Below are 22,016 nucleotides of genomic sequence, written 5' to 3' on the forward strand. Positions count from 1 at the left end.
ACAGAAAAGCAGGGGTCAAGATGACTGGCAAAGCACCTACCCGTTCTGAACTCTGCAGGTTTTGAAGACGTTGGCACTTCATGCACAACTTAAGTGGCGCTTTGAGAATAAGTTTATCTTTGTGTAATGATTCACAAGGTAGTTAAAGTGTAGTGTTCATGGGGTTTCTGAGTTATTATTCAAACCGGGGCACCTGACAGTATTTTATAGTGTGTCAGGCACAGGTGAGGAGAAAGAGAACAGGAACCAGACATTGAGTTACGATGGTGTGCAGAGCCAACCATCCACCTAATTGTCGATATTCATTGTCCTGAAGGAAGGCCTGCTCCTTAACAGTATCTACTCATTTCAAGAGAGTGTATAATTTCTGATTTATTCTCTCCTGGACAGCATTATAAGGTACAGTGGAATTCAGGCAGTTAGTGTGGTAGAACCAATTAAAGGATTACTCTGTTTGAGAATGAAATGACAAGAAAAGGAGAAATGGAAATAACAGTTCTTTGTTAAGGTTTTTAGAAAAATATTATCTAAAGTCTGACATTAGGAAAGCAAGACATATTTCAAAAGTTAATGACATCAAATGTCCTTGTAAAACAAATTTGAATCTCTTAACTTTGTAGCCCCTACAAAGCAATTTGAATAACTCGCTATCATTCAAAATGAACAAAAATTCTATTACAGACAAAACCAACACAATCTCACATTTCTAAGTAAATTATTATTCTTACCAATTAATGACTACACAAAAATTAGTTCTAAGCAAAGCCTCCATTTAGCGCTTGACAAGATATGCAAATAGGATTTTTCAGAAACAGTCATTTTCAGCTGTGTATATAAGAGACACAGTGAAAATAAAACATGTCACACGGCATGGGATAAAACAATAAAAATATGAAGTTTCCCCGTTGCATTTCCATCACCATGTACATAAACTCTCCATTCTGTCAGCAAATATTCCCTATGTACTTTCCTGTCAGGTGACGTACTGGGCACACAGAACTAATTACAGTCCATATCCATGTGTGTAAGTGCAAAATTACAGATACAGGGTAGGTAGGAGACGCTGCCACGTGGATACAGACAACACTCTTAAAGTGGGACTGATTAAACGGAGGTACCACTTTTCCACATGATGACAAAACAAGCCCAGGAATCTGTAGCTAATCCAGGGACACACAGGGTGTCCTGCACCCCATAACTAACGAGACGCGCAGCTTTAAGGGCAAGCATACCTAGTATCCAGAAACTTTAAATGAATGCCCACAATCAGAACCCGGGGTACTTTACAACAGCACACGACCTGTGCATAGAACGGTATCTGACTACCTGAGCATTTGCATATGCACGCGTGCACTGTTCACCTTCAGCTGAGTGTTCTCTCACGTGCTCCTGTCATGTCAGATCTCTCTCCCCATCATGTTTAAACCAGGGGTTTAGAGTGTCGTTAAAGCTTCACCAAGGAGTGCAATTAATTTAAACCTGCAGGCTGACTTTCACCTTCTCCTCTTATTGCAGGGACATTGCAGAGGATGGTCGCAGCACAGCAGGAGATGTGAAGAGCCTGCAGAGAAGAAATTACTTGCTAGGCTACGTGACTCAGGGGACAAAAGCCTGGAAAGGTCTCTCTCAACCCAGTGCCTTTGCCCGGCAACTCCCCGACATTCCACAGGAAAGCAACTGAAGAACAAGGCTACATCTGTAAAGTTTACTGCTTAAAAGCACCCGACCTGACATGCTTGAAGCAAACTGTAGCGCTCCTGAAGATAAAGCCTCAACTGGATTTTATGTGTGTGCTTATAGGCCCACATTGTGTTATCCAATCAGTTAATTTTTCAATTCTGTTCTTCTCTTTCTCTTCTCACCCACACCTCTGTAACTTACAAGACACTGCAGGGTGTAGGACTTCAATAACACGAGGACACATTGAATATAAACAACCAACCAATTTAAAAAAAAAAAAAAACCTCTGGTATGTGCAAAGGATAAGAAGGGGGAATGTGGATATTTTTCTCTTGGAAAGGGTGAATAAGGAGGGGAGCACAGAGATCATAAAAAAGTCTCAGGAGTGCATTTGATATTGTGTAACACATTAGCACCATGAAATGACAATTTTCTTATAACTCAATATAAATGAGTGTCCCAGTCCCAATTAAACATAGAGAAAAACAGAAGAAAATGAAACACAAATGAAAAAGAAAAAAAAAGGCAATGAATTTGAAAGTGAACATGGGTAGGTACATGAGAGAGTTTGAAGACAGGAAAAGAAAGGGAGAAATGATGTAATTATGTTATAATTTCAAAAAGAAAAAAAGTAATAATTTAAAATTTATGTCCAAACTGCTACATCAGTTGTGCTAGTCATTCTTTAGAACTGAGACTATTCAACTCTCCACAATTTGAATTCAGAATTACTTTACATTTTAATAAGTGCATTTATTAATCTGGTAACAAAGTGACCAGCACTTAAGCAAAGAAATGGTCATCCTAGAGGACCGTCTCATCTGACAGAGGTATGGAGGCATACAGTGTTCCCAGTGCTTCTCTTGGAATGGCTTCGGTGGAGGGAAATGGCTTGGCCTTTGAAAGAGTGAATCACTCCCCAGTCATTATTCATTCTGGTTACATTCCTAGTTATATGTTTATATAACAGACAATACCCTCAAATCCCTTTGTATAGACCCATTCATTCGTTCTCAGTCGCTCCACAAACATGCAGCGTAGGTCTACCATGTGCCAGCCGCTACGCGTACAGCAAGGAACAAGACACCTATAAACACGAGTCCCCTACAGGCACTCACCCAAAGCAACATGGTGGGTTCCAAAAGGAGGAACCGTCCTCACACTGCTCATGAGAATCACATGATTATTCTATGTTCTGGTATTTATTAGGAAAACCAAGCAAGACATGAATATTTCAGTTAGGGTTCCGATACAGCTATTTTAAAGCTAGATTCCACAGTCTTTGGAGCACGAGTACAGGAAAACTCACATAGACCAGAAGAGAGCTCACTTTGAATAGAAAGGGCCAGTCTACTCCAAACTCTGAGGATTTTAGTTGTGTTAATGCCAAAATACCACCCTGATCACAACAGGCATTCTAGAAACACTACCTTTGCGGTGTAACTACGGTTCACATCTTTAAACGACTTGAAATCCCCCAATATATCATGGTTGAGAGTTGACAGGTCCCCAGCTGGAGGCTTTCACACGGCACATGCATTCTGAACCTGACCATCCCCAGAGCACTATGTTAAATGCTGGAAAACCATCCTCAGACCACAGACAGAGACAAAGCATCTGTCTGGTTACCACAATCACCCTCCAGTTCCTGCTGCTATGCCTTTTCAAATCAGCAATCTCTAAGAAACTTCTAGACTCAAGCATTCCTCTCTGTTCATGAAACATTTCCACCTTCACTGGTACACCTACACACAAGGGTTCATGAACATCTCTGGAGGAGGTGTCCCACCTACCTATACTTCCCCCACCCACACAAGACAGAACACTTCTCTTTCCATCAGACGGTTCTTTCTGGAGGGCATTTATGAAAGCTTCAAAGTGTACTCTTTACAGATAACCAACTTACAACTCCTCTAAACGAAGGCTAGAGAAAGAGAGCAGCCGGTTCCATGGTGGCAGAGATCAGCAGGAGGGGTGATCCCCGCGGTCCGCAGTAGCACAGGGGATGTGCAAGCACGCTAAGCCCTTCATCTTACAAACAAGCACAGAGGAGCAGGAACTGTGCTGCCTGAGATGTAGGCGGGCAGCAGAGGCTGAGGTGGGCTGTGTGCTCCAGTCTCTTGTCACCAGAGAGCGGAGGACACTCACACCTCCTGTGTGGCCTCCAGACAGAAGCTCGATCTACTACTCACAGTGAGCCGGAGCAGGGGGCAGCACTCTGTTTTACACAGGTGCAAACTGACGCACAGACCCTGGACCACCTGAGCATAACTCACAGCTCACCAACACAGCTGGGCTCGGAACGGACTGTCCAGAGTTGAAATCTATGCTCCAGTCATTATGCCATGAGGTGTGGCGTGGTTTTGAGAAACTTGAAGTTTTCTCATGAAGCCACAAAGCCGGATCAAACAAAGCTCCTTCCGCAATAACAGAAAACCTGAATATAAGCAACCCTGTTACCTTTTCTCATCTACAACACCGTCTACCTGCCTCCCAACTACCTAACCGTACTATGGGTAGAACAAACATTCCTCATGCTCATAGGAAATATGAAATAACTTTTGACTTTTAGTATTCTACAATTCTTGGACATATTATTTAAACTTCTTGTGCCTCAGTGTCCCCCAGATCACAGTTTAGGATACTAGCAGTTTTTATGTTATAGAGACACTGAAAATGTATAATAAGAAAATCTATCTCCAGAGTTAATAATAAACACAGTAATACTCTATACTTCTTAGCCATGACTGCTATTATTATTATTATTATTATTAATAATAACAATAATATATGCCTTAAAAATTGACCATCTTACAACCAACTATGTATGTGTCTGGGAGACATTCAGTATGATAAAGCAGATATTACTCCAGAGAGAAAATGATCTGTTAAACTTCAATTTAAAACAATAAGCAACACAACACAACCACAAAAAATAACAAGAATTAACAATCACTTGTCATTAATATCCATCAATATCAATAGTCTCAACTCACCTATAAAAAGACATAGGCTAACAGAATGGGTAAGAAAACAGAACCCATCCATCTGCTGCATACAAGAAACACACCTTAACTTCAGATAGACACTACCTTCGAGTAAAGGGCTGGGAAAAGGCTTTCCAAGCAAATGGACCTAAGAAACAAGCTGGTGTAGCTATCCTAATATCTAGAGAAAAAGGATGTTTCAAATGAGAAGAAGTCTTGTGGCAATACCTCAGTGGTCCAGGTAACTACCAGAACTCGGAAATCCGCGATGGAGACTAAGGCAGCAGAGATCTAGAGTGGAGTGCTGAGTTCTGGCAAACAGCTGCATCTTCCAGTAAGTACCTGAACAGGGCTGATGTGAATTATGTACAGTCCAGATTTTAAGAATCATACTCTCTCAGGGATCTCTACAAACTAGTGGGTGTCCTCCCTCACTGCCCCTGTGAGACAGTCTCTGTACGGGAGAGGCCTCACGTGACTTTGTCTCTGGTGTTCCTCTGGACACCTGTGTGAGAAACTGTATGCTCCAGAACCAGCTCTCGTGTCCTTTGGCCAATGCCGGAGTGTGAAATAGTCCAACGTGGGAAACAAAAGATGATCCCAATCGGGAATCGTGACTTTTTTTTTTTTTTTTTTTGATGATGGTCATGTTCTATTTTGAAATAACCTCTGTGTATTTCATTTAATTTCTTTTGCCTGGCGATCTCTGAGCAGGCTTCAGATTTTGACAGTTGATGAAAGATACGACAAGCATTAATGTGGGGGTGAAAAGCTTGGTGAAATTCTGAGTGAAGTTTTAGTTAAAGTTGGTTGAACTTGGGATTGACTGGGAGGCCAAAGATTTAAAAAGCAGAAGATTCTCTCAAGACACAAGTTGTGTGATAATAATGTGTTTTGTGTGTGTGAATGAGAATTTGTAAATGTTGAATTCTAGGCTTCAACAATCATTGTCAGTGCAGATCAAGCTGCAAGTATTTATGTTTTAAAACTTAAATTATAAAGCTAGTTACGTCTTTCTCACAACTAGTTTTAATGTTTATGAGCATATTTTACCTACATTACCTTTTCAGGATGTTGAGAAAGATACATCACAAGCAGAGACTGGAGGCTGGGGGCTAGATGGTTTTGAGGAAGAGGTCTTGGTGGACTCTTTCATAGAGCAAAGGGAAGCAATGCCTTCTGGGAAATGAGCTAAGTTTTAATCTAGTCTTTAAGATTAGAAGTCAAAAACAAAAATATTAAGGAAAGGAAAACCTAATTGATCTTTGAAGTATTGTTATGTGGAATTGAGTGGGACTTTTGAGGCCTTTCTTCCAGAAAACAAGGACTTGGTTGCCAAGCCTATATTAGGCCTAAACCTTGGTGCCATGTAGTTGTACTTAAATCATTTCAATGGAAAGTGTCTTAGTGATTGGAACTTCTAGTGCAGTTTGAAGTTCTTCCATTTGAAAAATGTGATATTTGCATGGGATTGTTTGAATCTTGTTTTCTAGTCCCTCCCCATCACCACCCTCATAGTCTGAAGGTAGATTTTTCTCTTGATAAAGGAACAAAAAAAGTGAACATCTTGTTTGTAAATAGGTATCTAGTAACTAGTGGTAAACTTGAAATGGTAGAATTCTTTAAAGCCTAATTCTAGGTAGCCTTAAGAAAATGTATCTTAATTATTTTTGAACTTGTATTCACCTTGTTTTTTTCAAATATCTTAAGTTATATTTTTTTTTTCAGAGCTGCTTCTTATTTGGGGCTACTTTTTTTTTTTTAATTGAGGCGTAATTCATAAAAGGGTATATTGTTTTGATGAGACATTTTACAACTGTGGCTGGATGTCTTTCTTTAGTCTTCCAAGAAGGGCCATTTTACTTTTTTAGAGTTACTTTTTAAAGTCATGAGGTCAACAACTTGGACTACTATGCATGTAAGTGCTAATGCAAATTAAAACCCAAGTTGACCTCCAGCAGCAGTTCATTCTATGTTGACAGTGAGAGAACACTTTGCCTGTTAGGATACTGTTACTCGTGGACTGAAATGCTGAAGAAACCCCTCCCCCTATTTTGTTTTTTTGCAAAAATCAAGGTATATTCTAGGGTTTCCTGGTTGACCTCAACAGATAAACTGAGATGATAGTCTTAGTTCAGAAATGATCTGAATGTAGATTTACAGTCTACGTGTACAGCTGGCTAAGTGAGATCGCTTTCACAGTTCTGCATGTATCCCATCGGCTCCCCATTAGTCACTGAACTCCTAAAACTGGTATTGTAACATCATCACAATGTTTTGCGCCAATTTTATAAACTTTACAGTGCAATATGTGTTCCTTTTCTGAGGCAAACCAAAGGTATATTTCTCAAGGTTCTGCTGCTAACAGCAGCATTGATGGAGGATTTTTTATACGTTTGTAATAGATAGAAATAAACCAGAAAAAAAAAGAAGAAAAAAAAAGTGGTGGAGGAAAAGGTGAACACTGCAAGAATACTCAAAAGGGCTGAGAGTTGCAAACGCCAAGAATGGCTTTGCATAGTAAATGGAATAGAACAGCTCTGAACTATAGCTTACTTTTCCTGGTTTGGTCTGACAGAATGATTGAATGCTTTTGTACAAAAATCAGAGCCTTAAAAACAAGGATTTGGTGAGATTGTAAAATGGTGTGCCACTTTGGCAAAACAGTTTGGTGGTTGGTCAAAATGCAAAACATTGTTACTCTGTTACTCAACAATTCTACCCTTAGGAATATATCCTCAAACTACTGAAAATGTGCACCTATGAAACATGTACATGAAAGTTTACAGCAGTGTGTTGCTAATAGTAAAAAAGTTAAAACAACTCAAACAGCTATCAAATGCTGGAGAGAAATAAAATGTAGGTTATTCATACAATAGAATATTATTAAGACATAAAAATGAATGAGAAACTGACAGATTAAATGACTTTGGTGAACCTTCATAATTTCATTTGTAGATCTTTCCACTTCTAATTTATAAATACATTTGGGGTTATAAATTATAAATGTACTGCCTCCTGTCAACATTGTATACTTCTATTTGATGATTTCTGTGTCAAACATTATATGGAAATGTTTCCAGGTATTTTCTGTATTAACTGTAAATGAATAGAACAAAATAAATTGCCTGTGATGGAAAAAAAAAACAATAAGTAAATAGATACCATGAACATGTTTGTGTTATTCTAATTCCTGATACATAATTTTGTGGCTTTTTTTCTTTTGGGAGGTGATGAGGATTGAACCAAGGCCTTGAGCATATTTAGTGAGTGTTCTACCAAATCTAGGCTCATGAGAAGAGAGAAGAGTGAGGGACGAGAAAAAGAGAAGGAAAGAGAGATATATAGAATTAAGGTAAAAAGCCCAGAGGCAAAACATAGTTAAAGAGAAACAGGATAATTTAAGTTAGAAAAGCTGGCTAGAAACAAGTCAAACTGAGGCTAGGCATTCATAAGTAAGAATAAGTCTCTGTGTATTTATTTGTGATCTGGGTGGTGCACCCCCCCCCCCCAAAAAAAAAACAACTACATCACCTACCTCTACCGTCCATGTACTGACCTAACTAGAACATTTGGGGAGTAAAACACTATCTGTGCTATAAATAACAGAAGCCTACATTTTTCTTTTATCCATGTAGTAGCATAATAATAATTTTAAAAATATTCTCCATGTGTATGATTCATGTGTATGTGTATGTGTGTGTGTGTGTGTGTACTGATGTGTGAGTGCTGTGATGAGCATTTGGAGGTCAGAGAAACACGCGACTAGATGGTCTATGAGCTTCTGGGAATTTTCCTGTCTCTGGCTCCCATCTTACTAAAGAAGTGCTGTAATCACAGACATGGGCTATCACAACCAGTTCAATGTGGGTTCTTAGATCTGGACTTAGGTTTTCATGCTTATCAGGTGAGTACTTTACCCACTGAGCCATTCTCCAGCTCAATAATTATACACTCTGTATTCCATTTGGTGAGGTGAAATGAGATTAATACCGATGCTGACAATTATAAAATTGCCAAGTTTCTTTGGAATTTAAAAAAAAAAAAACAACAATCTTTTAAGAAGCTCACTTCCCCTTGAGAATTTATTATTTCATTTTTTTCTGATACTTTCTGGACATACAGTTAGTTTCCATCATTATTGATAATACTGGTGGAGGCAAATGAGACATTCTTTAAGCAGACAGGAGGAAGTGGGTACACACAGCCTCTGCTTGCATAGAATGACTGCTACCACCCGCACAGACAGCATCTGCTACTGGAGATGATTATATTTTGGTGCTTAACAAGACACCTAGCTCCTTTCTATTTATTCTTACACCACTGGCTAAAGCCCGGACACAGCATATCAAATCCTTGTCCAACAGCAGACACATGGGGGAAGATGTTAGTGATGTCACTGCTCACTGATGTGACAGTAATTTCCCTCTGAGTCAGGACAGACTTCACAGACACTGTGCCCCCTGGGCTGCCGACAGAAAGAAAATCAAGAAAAATCCACAGGACACAAAACCTCTTTCCAGCTCTGAATTAGGTCTGTGACACTGTGTAGCCAGTGGACCCTTTGGAGATTGTACAACATCCATTTCCTTCCCTGCTCAGAGCTCTCTACTATTTCTCACACTTCAAATGAAATCTCAACTCCTCCCACGGTCTTCCAAAGCCTGGGCCCTCAAAGTGCCTCTTGCTGCTTCCCTGTGGTCACACGTCTGCAGCCACACTTAGGGCTTGGCATCTGTCATTCTCTGTTTTCTCTTTGGCTTGTGAGCTGCTCAGGGAGAGGTCTGTCTGCCTGGTTCACACCTGTGTCTGCAGTGCCTGGTGAGCACTCACCAAGAGTGCAGACACCTGAGCACATGTGAAGCCTGGTTCACACCTGTGTCTGCAGTGCCCGGTGAGCACTCACCAACAGTGCAAACACCTGAGCACATGTGAAACCTGGTTCACACCTGTGTCTGCAGTGCCTGGTGAGCACTCACTAACAGTGCAGACACACCTGAGCACATGTGAAGCCTGGTTCACACCTGTGTCTGCAGTGCCTGGTGAGCACTCACCAACAGTGCAGACACCTGAGCACATGTGAAGCCTGGTTCACACCTGGTTCTGCAGTGCCTGGTGAGCACTCACCAAGAGTGCAGACACCTGAGCACATGAACATGCAAAGCACAGCTACTTCTTGATTCACAGATGCTCAGCTTAGCATTCACTCTCCAATTTATACTCACTAGTGACCTCCAGTAAGACTGCCCACAGTCAGAACATTAAGACAAGTCTGTCTGTCCTTCCTGTCACTTCTGCATTTTTTAACTTCCCCTGCTCTACAAAGTTCACACCATCCTCATGCTTCCCCTGGCAGCTACAGGAAGTTACCGGTTGCTATCAGAGGGAAGAGACTTTTTCTTCAGTAGTGTAACCACTCCTAGAAATCACCCTTCAGGACCTGCATTCCTGTAAACAATCTCAATTAAATTCACTGGTACACACACACACACACAAAGCAGGGGAGAGGATATTGTGAAGGAGATAAAAGAGGGCGGGGCTGAATTTGGTCAAAATATGTTGTGTGCATGTATGAAAATGTCAGAATGGGCTCAATTATCATGTAACATTAATGTCTGCTGACAGACCTTTAAAAAAGTTCATGTAGCTCGCCCATTTACTAATTACCTAGCTTTTCTACCAGGTGACTACAGTGGCATGAACTTGTGAGAGGAAGAACAGCAAAGTTGACATGCTTAGAGAGATCTGAAAGTCCCCAACCTGTGTCGGCAAACCTTGAGGTTTGCAGCAATGCGACCGGACACGAGAACCGAACCACGTGGATGCAGGGGCACGCGTACATGCATGCACATGAAGGCCCAGAGTGGAAGTCAGGTGTCTGTCAGCTGTCTTCCCATCACTCTTTTTGAGAAAGGGTTTCTCTCTGAGTCCGAGTTCACCAACTCAGAGGTTGTCTGGAGGACAGAGTTGTCAGCATGCATCACTGTGAATGGCTGTTTGTGTAGCTTTGGGGATCTGAACTCAAGTCCTTGTGCTGGGGGGCAAAGCAGGTACTTTATTCCCTGATGCACATGGTGAATCATTTTTATAACCATCACATAGTACACCTAGATCTAACTTATTATTATGATGGTTGCTACTGAGAGAGAAAGAGAGAGAGAACAATTCCTGAAACAAAGTATAAAAAGCAAGTAGGGAAGGAAATAGCAAGCGGAAGACACATCATATTAATGTTGAAAACATTATTTTGTAACTATAAATCCTTAAAAGTTAAACCACATTTTATATCAATCATATTATCTAGCTCAGTCATCTTAAAAGTAGGTAGAAAAAAGAAGGATGTGTAAGAACAAATATTTGCATTTAATTTTCACAGTAGTTGATGGACTGGATGGAGCAGAAATCATCTTTTCTGTAGAGTAGAGGAGGGATATCTGCAAGTCACAGGGGACCTTCACTGTCGGGTGGTCTGTGAAGGGCACATTATGACACCAAGATGCCCCCTCTAGTCTTCCTGCACGGCATATCCCACCCGCGGAATTCTTGTTGCCTCCAAAGCTTTCCCAGCACCTTATAGAAAACTTGAGAAGACCCGGGAGTGACTACAGCCAAGCGTGTAAACCTCCTCGGGTGTGGAAAGGACAGAGTGGCGTTTCCTATCCCGGGGTACTGGGACTGCAGCCCCAGACTGGGCACTCACAGTGGACATTGTGTTACACGTTACGTCCAGCTCTGGTACCTGTCAGCAGTGCGGAGATTGCGTCTGGCTCAGAGTCTGTTCTTATTCCTATATTATATGTGACTAAAGAAGCTTGGAAGTGAACAATACATGGAAAGATCATGTTCTAATCACTCGAGGGCAGTCCTGGGTCATGGCCATTGTCCCAGTGAACACATTCATTGCACCACTTTTCAAGAGAAATATTGGAGAGTAAATCATCTGAAATTTTATTTTATTTTTTTTTTTTAGAATTGACAATTTATTAGAAGAGCAGGTGATGGGTGGTGAAATGTACTGTAGGGAGACAGTTTTTTGCTAAGACACAGTCCTTCACAGCTCTAGCTTCAACAGGCAAGCCCTCTTCAAGAGAGGTAGCAGGCTTGGGGCCGACACTCAGAGTTTGGTATTCCTGTCTGTAAAATGGGACTGCAATATTAAGAAGATAGTATAGTAACTCAGACTCAGTGTGAATATCAAATGAGATAAAGTTAAATTGTTTTGTAAGCAGAGATACCACTAAGTGGTAAGGTATCAAGGCACATGTCTGAAAGCATTTACTTCTTCCTTTGAAAACAGAAGCCTGGTTCTACTTGGGTTGGGCAGCCCTGTCTGTGACTAAGTAGGACTTAGTGAGAAAACTTTCACTTCATCACAAACACTTAGCATGACCAAGTCCACATGTAAATGCTGACTCAAAGGTCAGCGTGTCTGCATGCTTGGTCTGGGGCACAGTATGTTTAAACTATCACCATTCCTCACGTTTCCTTCTTCACTGGTGAATTCTTCTGTATTCATCTATCTCACTCATGTAAGATATCCCATCTTCATCAGTGTTGCTTCAACTGAACAACCTCTCCCATCGGATGACTCACTTTCCATGAGAAACAATGCAACCCCTTTAGATGTGCCCGCCCTGTGCTTGATTTTGGAAAAGAGGACCATTTTCTTTGAAATTTCATTACTTCTCATTGCTTTCCAGTCTGGCAATGCTGTTTCCTCCCTGAACTTTACAGTGTCTTCCTGTCTGAGCTTCTGAATAATAATCCATCATTAACCACTACTGAATGCCCTTTTGTTGGGAGAATCTAAGGGCTGGAGGAAAGCACCGTACGTGGGGTCTACATGCAATTTGAGCAGGAACCCATTTTGTACAGAATCAGTTCAGGGTTTTTGTACATATTTGAAAAATACAGACATGAAATTTTCTCTAAGAGATGTAGCTGCCTAGATTTATGCATGGCCTAGAACACAACAGTAAAATAAACAATTTGAAAACCCAAAGTGCCCTCATATGAATACAGACACAAATTGTGTGTGTGTGTGTTTGTGTGTGTGTGTGTGTGTGTGTGTGTGTGTGTGTGTGTGTGTGTGTGTGAATAACAGGATTTGGTATTAAAAATCAAGCCTGCACTATTCTACAAATGTCATGTGATTTTTTTTTTCCTGAGACAAAGTTTTTTGTTGAGAGAGTCAGAAAAGACACAACCTAATAGTAAAGACTATGGTCAACTTTGCTAAAAATTTTAGAGGGCCCAGGCTTCTGCAAGACCAGCGAGCACCCTGTGACCAGAATTCTAGTCCAGTGGCCTCATTCGTCAGTGCCGGGCCCATGTTTCAGCTCCAGTGTGCTCAGTGTTCTGTGAGAGTCTGGGGCGCTGGTTCTAGTGGTCTCTGAGGTTATTATGGGTGTAGAGTTTCTGAGGTGTCAGTGGTCACTTCAGGACCCATATTCATTCTAGATGGAGGTGCAAGGGAATATAGCCATTGCAGAAGTCAGTCCGGAGATTTCTCAGGAAATTAAAAATAGAACTACCTTATTTTACCCCGCTATTTCCCACCTGGGCACATAGCCAGAGAACTACATATCCTCCTGTAGAGATATTTGCACCCAGGTTTACCGCTGCTGTATGCACTATAGAAAACACCTGGAATCAGCCCAGTTGTCAGTCAACAGATGAATGGATAATGAAAATTTGGACTATCTATCTATCTATCTATCTATCTATCTATCTATCTATCTATCTATCTATCTCTGTGTGTGAATGAATATTATTTAGTGCTAAAGAAAAAATTTACAGGAATTTTCACAAAATTTTCAGGAAAATGAAATGGACTTAGAATGTATAATAATAAGCTAGATAATACATATCAGAAAGAAAAGAACACATGTGGAATCTAGTCAAATATATACATGTAAATATGCACATACATATGCGCATGTGGGTAGAGTCTAACATGTGGAAAAGAGGACAAGAAGAGAGGTGAATATTAGAGAGTGAGGAAGGACTAATGCAGGTGATGAACAGGAGCTATGGAGGGGATACGAGGTAAATGTTTTTCTAGTTCTGATTTTCTCATGGAATTTTTGGTTTTGGTAGTAGATAAGTGCATAAAAATGTTTTGACAGTGGAATATAAAATCCAGTATCAAGAAGCTTCACAGTGTCTATCCTGAATAGCTAGTCTAACTGTATTTACTGAATTATACAGTCCTTAGGTCTGCTTAATTTCAGTGTATGTTTTTTTTTTTTTTGCAAAACATTTTTGGTAATGAAGTTAATAAAACTTTAAAAAATACTTTTATGCAGTAAATCCAGAGAAGCAAAAGGCTCTCATAGGTAAAAGAGAAATTACTCTAAATTATAAAAACTCCTAGAATTAATAGGGAGATGACTTACAACTTTCAACTATAAATTGAGCAAAAGCCATGAATAGCTCCTAGTAAGGAAAAGCTGAAGCAGGTGAACAGCTGCCCAGCCTCACATCAGAGGAAGCATGCAAACCAACATTAAAGTGAAATTCCTCTCAGCAGTTGACGGGTTCAGAGCAGAGAAGACTTGGGGAAGCACAGCACACACTGCCGACAGACACACAGACAAGAGACCACTGCTTTAGACGGAGAGGAGCGTTAACAGTCACCACCGTTGATACTTGTTGACTCCTGAACCAGTTTCTCTCAGTTTGTGGTTTAGATATGGCTGTCACTGCATTAACACTTCTAATAGCGACATACTGAAGACAGCCCAAATGCCCAGGTTAGGCAGCAAGTGAAATCTGTGCAACAGAACACAATGTGGCATTCAGAGTCAGTGTAGCCACACTGACTTCACTGACAGATGCAGTGACATGTGTGACATGTAAATCCTAGAGTACAGACCAGTGAGAAAACAAGATACAACCGTTTATGTAGGAAAAATACAACATATACATACACATGTATATACATATATATGTGTGTGTATATATATATATATATATATATATATATATATATATATATATATATGTTCATAACTTGTTACATTTACACAACAGAAAGAAACACAAATAGCTACTGTATCAGAGAGGGAGCCTGGTGTCAGGGAGGGCAGTGGTTTCTGGGGAAGCTGGCAGATGGGAGATGGGGCAAGGAGAAAGCTTTGCACTATGGTATTGGTTCACTTCCAAAATGCTTAAGTTGACTCCATTAAAGGAAAGAGCCGAGGGGAGGGCTCAGTGGGTAGAAGCACTTGCCACCTAGACTGATGAGCCAAGTCCAGCCTCTGCAACCCACATGGTGGAAGGAGAGAGCAAATATGTGCAAGTTCCCCTCCGGTCTCCACATGTGCACCACGGCATGTACACACACACACACACACACACACACACACACACACACACACACACACACACTTTCAGTATTAAAGAAACATGCCCTTGTAGCTTTCCTTCTCCCCTTTCCGAATCTCTGTAGCCTTTGGAGGTGGGGAGCAGGGCAGGACAGGTGACCCCTAGACTGCTAGTGTCCTCTGGGATCCGTGTTTTCTTCCCTTGGAGTATAAGGGCTATGAAGTCAGAGACTAAGGTCCCTTGATGATCTGGTTGGGCACTGTGTGGAAGTCCTCAGGGCTCTGCCCCCCTCAATTTTTAATCTTGTCTCTTCTAGTCAAGCTTTACACCATCGACATGTGTTGTTCTTCTGGAATCCCAATATGACTATGTGTCTGCTGCAGAGCTTACACAGTAATTACTGTATCTACTCTAATTTATATATTTCTACCAGAGGAGTCTCATGAATAAGACTGGTTTTAAATATAGCATAACTTAGAGCAAGAGCTAAGTTTTGAATGCCAGATATGTACTGTGTGTTGTCCCTGGTCTGAAGTTCATAATCTGCTATGTTGATTTGGACTACATCATATACTTTCTAGAAACTCTTAAGTACTTGCATGTATTCTTGAGGAAAATAAGCTCCATTCACACCATTATAGACAAATTACCCCATATTTTCTAGTCTAGACATTTGGCAGGTGAAATTACTATATTAATTGGTCCTTTATGTATATAACTTTATTCATTTAAAACCTTGTTCGTTTGTTTGTTTGTTTTGAGTACTAGGACAGGGTTCTGCAGTGAGCTAAACTCCAGCCTCTCAACCTCTTCTATTTTATTTCTTGGGTCTTAAAATTGTATATCCTAACAAGATCACTAATCATAAGAGGCCATCACACTTATAAAGAGCTGTCTTATTGACTTAAACCCCATGAGGAATAAGTACACTGGTTTACTAGATGCTTTTTGCTTAATTAAAAAAATCAATTATAATAAGTTGCTGTGTTTCTAGAATTTTTTCCAAACATAGAACTCATTTATAATTTTCAGTAAAAGTACAAAAAGCCTTTGGGGCTTCTGAAAAAGATAAAAGAATTCTCAGCACACTGTACAATTTCAGGAAAAAATACGAAGAATAAAAATAGTTTCCCAACCCAGTCATTCTTTGAAATTGGTAATTTATTCCCGGAGTCTCCAAAGAGGGGAAAAGGCGGAGCAGAACACACTTGGCTCCCCTCAGTGAAATTACTCAGAGTTCTTCTCTGACAGGACAGCCACATCAGATCCTCTGTGAAATTCCTCTGGAAGCGCTATGGTAGATCTACATTTCATAAACCACATTTTGTAACTCAAAAAGAAAAACAAGAGAATTACTCTACTATAATTCATTTTCCTGAGTTTATTTAATTTCCAACTGCAAATCTTTCACCCCTTCAATAAAAATCAAGCACATATTGTCAGATTTTCTTGTCACTATTAAAACTGAAAGTTTCATGGCTGCCATCTACTGGTGAGTAAAAAGATGACAACTTATTTTTGAACTACTACATTTTCAAAGGCCTCCAGTTTAGAGGCCTAAATAATTTCCATTGAAATGTCAACTGCTACACAATTGGAGAAGCAGGACAATTTATATAATTTAACTCAAATTATCTGACCATATATTACTAGGATATATCAAGAAAGGAAAAATGTGAGTTTTCTTTTTTTTTTTTTTTTATAATTTACTACAATTTCTTAGTATTATTCAAAAGTAGTGATATGTTTAAATTGTGTTCAATTTAAATTTTGCTCCTGTGTGTGTGTGTGTGTGTGTGTGTGTGTGTGTGTGTGTGTGTGTGTTGATAGCGGTCTCTTCTTCAATTTCTCTCCACCTTTGTTTTTGAGACAGGGTCTCTCACTGAACCTGGAACTGACAGATTCATCTAGACTTAACTTGTCAGCATGTTCCCAGGAACCTGCCTATGGCTGTTTACCCAGGACCGGGATTATGGCACCAGCTACCACACCCAGCTTTTTTCATGGATGCTGGGAATCTGAACTCAGGTTCTTGTGCTGATGCAATAAATGCTTTGCCATCTCTCCAGCTAAATTTTGCTTTTATAAGCAGGGAGACACATCTAATGGATAAAGAAATTAATAGTTACTATAAGATCATTTAGACAAATCAAACATAGTTTATATGTGAAACTCTCTCATGGTGGATAGGCAGTGAACTCTGTTTAAAAAATGAATTGTGCAAATACAAGGACATCTCCATTAATACATAAAATATACAATGGCAAAGGTTTGTATAATGTTTCAAGGCTGTATGTTGCTTGAACATGGACATTTATATAGTCAGTTTTTACAGACCGGAAGCATTTAACATTGGCAATTAATGAAACATACCTGGCTTAAAATGTGGTAAAGAATGAACTCCAGGCCATGTGTCCTCATTTGGTGTTCCAAGAACCTAGTAGAGAACAGGAAATTGTGAAAACAGACATTATTTCCAAAGCACTCAAAATTTTCAAGTGCAGAAAACAGTAGACTGTATGGTATGGAACTCTGGATGTTTCCCTCATTATCATCCAGCCAGGATTTTCATTTCAATAAAAGCAACACTGGCTTCTAACAAATGCAGCTGAATGGGACACATTAAGTCTGCTATATTTTATCAAGCTCAAACTGAATAAGTAGGTGAAGAATCACACAGTACAGTCCTCCTCATGGAGCCGAATAAAGCGTCCCCTCACGACTCTGGTGAGGGACTGTTCTTCACTGCACTGGCACAGCGTGTCACTCCAGCTAAGGGAGTTCTGACGTTTCTTCCCCATGCCCTCTGTCTCAGCATCACGATGCTTCAAGGGCTCAGGAGTCACAGTTTAACGTGTTCGAATTCTCTCAGTGCACTTCAGTTTTCACCACTGTGATTTACAGTTTCTTCTCGTCGAAAGGGTCTTCCGCATGCGGGCTCCTTTTTCTGTTCGTATTTCTGTTTCTTCCTCACCTACTTTTGCTCTTGCCAAAGGAATTCAAGGACAGTTAGGGCTCCGACATTCCACTAAAGTGGTCAGTGCTCTTAATGGTCATGGCAACAAAACTCAGTAGCTCAGATCGAAAGTGTGGCGTTGAAGAGTTAAGAGCCGTGAAGACAAGCTCACTGGGTTTACATCCTTGCTGCTTTCCTCTCGTCACGGAAACTTGGGCAGAAAGGAGCCTCTTGGGGCTTCATTTTCCACATTTATAAACCAGAGAGTGATAAACGCTGTGTCATCTGTGTGGAGAATACTCCATGGCATTCAATAACTAAATAATATCAGATAAGTACCCATAGAAAACTGGATTGGCTCTGGGATGTGGCGGACTTGGAGACAGCATCCTTTTTGAATAGCAGGGGAGTCAGAGCCAGATGCTGCCATTCAAATGATCCTGGGCAAGCATAGACAGCCAGCAAGTTAGAGGGGTGAGACACAAGGCTGGAGAACTGTGAGGAAGGTAGAGGGCTGAGTACAACAGTGACAAGGAAGTCATACATCATGAGCGGGCACTACTAGGCAGAAGGCAATACAGAGCTGTGGTTACTGGTGCAGGGTTCCAGAGCTGCGTTGGCCAAGGGTGGCACACACAGTGAGTGTTTTACTCACATTTCCTGCTCTGGTGAGTCAGTATCAAGCACATGCATCATGTCCTCACTGAGATATTAAATCAGCACACAAGATGATAAAATTCTTCTTTGAAATCACAGTTGGTTAATTTTGAAAACACTAATAAAATAGATCTTGTCTTGGTCACTTTTCTATTGCTGTGAAAAGACACCATGATGAAGAGACTTACAGAAGACAGTGCTTATTTAGGGCTTACAGTTTGAGAGGCTAAGAGTCTGTGGCCATCATGGTAGAGACCATGGCAGCAGGCAGGAAGGCACGGTGCTGGAACAATAGCTGAGAGTTCACACTTTTACATACGCACGGGCAGAGGGACCTAACTGTGAAAAATTTATGGGCTTTGGAAACTCCAAAGCCCACCCCAAGTGATACACCTCCTCCAACAAGGCCACGCCTCCCAATCCTTCCCAAACAGTTCAACCAACTGGGGACCAAATATTCAAACATATGAGCCCATGGGTAACATTCTCATTCAAACCACCACAGAGTTATATAAACAAAGTTACATAATTGATGTGCTATGTGGAGAGAGGGAGGGAGACAGACAAGGTGGCCAGAAAGAAGAAAAACAAAGAACACTGAATAAAAAACTCTGGCAACAATGTCTCTGTGAAAGGCATTTTTCCAAGTTTTCAGGCATCACACACATACACAGAAACACACAGACACACATATACACACACCAACACACACACACACACACACACACACACACACACACACACACACACATGGCTGTCTGGGATGATACTCCTCTTTGTTCTCACACTGGTTGGATTTTGCATGTAGGACAAAGTTCATCAACACTAACTTTAACTACTGAAGAGAGGCGCGTTCAACTAAAATTGTGCCATGGACACAGTCTGCAGCACATATGGGTCTCTGGAAGTTCTAGAAACAAAAGTTCAGCAGGGTCTACGTCTTGCTGAAGAATGACTACTGTCCTGGTGGCCTGATCAATGTTCCCATAATGCCTGTATCAGCAAAGCCTTTCCCTAGGCATCACCCTCATCCTCGTACAGTGCTCTGTTTCATGGAGAGATGTAAACAGTACAGCTTTCACAGGAAAGTTCACAGGACAGAAACACCACACGAGACTGTGCTTTGGTGATGGACTTGGCGATCAGGTCCTGGACTCCATTTCTTCTGTAGACACTCTTGGAACCTTTGCTCAGGAAATGCAAAGTGCGCACAACGTTCACAAAGGAAAGCGAGAATTAAAAATTAATTTTGTTTCCAGTAAAAGGCTTTTCAGAAGGGGCAGCGTGGGTTAAATGGATGACGGGCAAGGACAGGCATCTGTGTACTAGGGAAAGTGTGTGCCTTGTCTCTGGGCCAGATTTTCATTTGCACGAACTAATAAGCTCCAACGGCAAGAAGACATTTCAAAGTTAGCAAAAGAATATTGCCTAAAAGTCAGAAACAATCTTTTGTGAATAAAATAGGAAAAAGAAAATTGAATCTGTGCTATCAGAATTTGAGAGTCTTCACACACGTAAGTAAATGAGTTTATAGTGTGTGAAGCTCCTGCCGTCTTTAACTAACATGTCACAAGAGTTGAGAGGTCTTTTGTAACTTTTTCTTTTAGAGTTCTAATAAAATTTCCCACTTCCTTTTCCTCACTCCAAACCTGTTCATATACTTCTCCTTGCTCTCTTTCGAACTCAGTGTCTCTTTTTTCACTAAGTGTTGTTATGTCTCTCTGTGTGTGTGTGTGTGTGTGTGTGTGTGTGTGTGTGTGTGTGTATTCCTAAATACCTCAGTACTACATGCTCAGTCTGTATAACCTTAGTTACAGGTACGTTTTCAGGGCTTAACATCTAGAATCACAACAATGACCAGCATGTCAGGATAACCCTAATGGTTACACATGCCTTGGCAGCAACCACAGCTCTCTAATTGGATTTAAGACCCCCTGGAGAAGAAGGAATCATGCCTGGTGCTGGAAACTTAGATAACTACCCAGCTAGTGAAGTCTCAGATTTTGAGGGCAGAGCCTACAACCAACAGGTTAGTAAACCAGCACAATCCCTAACTACAATCTAAATATTTGTCCTTAGACACACAGAGGAGTGCAGTTCTCAACCCTGAACTCTTTGCAACAAACACACCATACAGAAAACTACAATCAATCAAAAGGCAGAGTTGTGGAGCACAATCCCAACCGTTATGTCTAAAATACATCTCCTACACTGAAGGCCCGGGGATCATTGCAGAAGAGGGATTGGAGAGACCCTAAGAGCCAGCGGGAACCGGGGAGTTTGCTGGGAGACTGTAATGTCAGAAACTACATCATGAAGTCTCACCAACATGACCATCTGAACATGAGCTCAACAAGGACAATAACAACAACAGACATGCTGAAGTGGATGGGGAAGCCCAGGAGGCCTCCACCCTACACAAAGAACTACAAGAAACTAAGCAACATTGAGAGGACAAACAGTCTCCACAGGGAAAGCGCACACCAACACGAAATGGTCAGCTCTGGGGTCTTTTACACATTCATGTATTTGGCTTCACTTTAAATCTGCCCAAGAAGCCTGTGTACCTCCCAGCTTCCCACAAAAGATGCAAAGCCTGGGACTCCCTTGGAAGCACCCTTGGCCTACTGAAGGAGGGAGGTGAACAGAGGAGAAATTAGCTTCCTTCAGAATGAGAAAGGGTCTCTACAGGACGTTGGGGTAGATGTGGGGGAGGGTTAAGAGCACAGAGGACACTATGCTTGCCTCCCCTGGGGAGGGGAAAAACTCAGTGCAGTAGAAGTTAGTGAGACAGGGAGTACTGAGTACTGAGTACCCAGGCAGTGCCAATAAGGCATGGGAGCACCAGCAGACAACAGCGGTAACAACTGCAGCGTTTCATTTCTCAAAGCTGCTGGGCTGCCCTCAGTGTGCTCTATTGGTGGTTCATTCCCGAAATGTCTGGCTCCCGCTTTGGCCAGCGGAACTCCCACCTCTGCTTCTAGCTTCAGCACTTGGGCCACCTTCGCCTGAGAGAGTCTCTGGACAATGTAGCTCAAGCGCCATGTTGCTTCTCTGTGACCCCAGAGCACTTCCTGCAGACTTCCACTTACAGAATACCCGGTGGTTGGCAGATGACTTGTTTTCCCACTGGACTGCAAGTCTCAGAGTAGAGACCATGTTTACCCTTAGAGTCCTAGTGCTCACCATGTGTCTAGTACTGGATATAGATTTGGAAAATGTTGAACTACTGACTGGATGGATAGATGGATGGATGGATAGATAGATGATGGATGATTAGATGGTGGAATGGATGGGTGGATAGATAAATGGATGGATAGATGATAGATGGTGGATGGATCGATGATGGATGATTGGGTGGAGGATGGATGGCTGGATCAATAAATGGAGAGATAGATGATAGATGG

General features: G+C 41.2%; 1 protein-coding gene across 6 annotated transcripts in view; it reads right to left on the reverse strand.

The window, feature by feature from the left end:
* Positions 1–22,016, reverse strand: part of Cdk14 (cyclin dependent kinase 14) — a 557,745-nt gene that overhangs the window by 124,150 nt on the left and 411,579 nt on the right. For all 6 annotated transcript variants that reach the window (XM_076566272.1, XM_042272740.2, XM_076566274.1 and 3 more), the window contains one exon: positions 17,370–17,433. In XM_076566272.1, coding sequence (XP_076422387.1) covers positions 17,370–17,433 — 64 coding nt within the window. The remainder of the gene's footprint in view (positions 1–17,369; positions 17,434–22,016) is intronic.

The sequence above is a fragment of the Peromyscus maniculatus genome, chromosome 3 (genome assembly GCF_049852395.1).
Source record: "Peromyscus maniculatus bairdii isolate BWxNUB_F1_BW_parent chromosome 3, HU_Pman_BW_mat_3.1, whole genome shotgun sequence".
Lineage (NCBI taxonomy): Eukaryota > Metazoa > Chordata > Mammalia > Rodentia > Cricetidae > Peromyscus > Peromyscus maniculatus.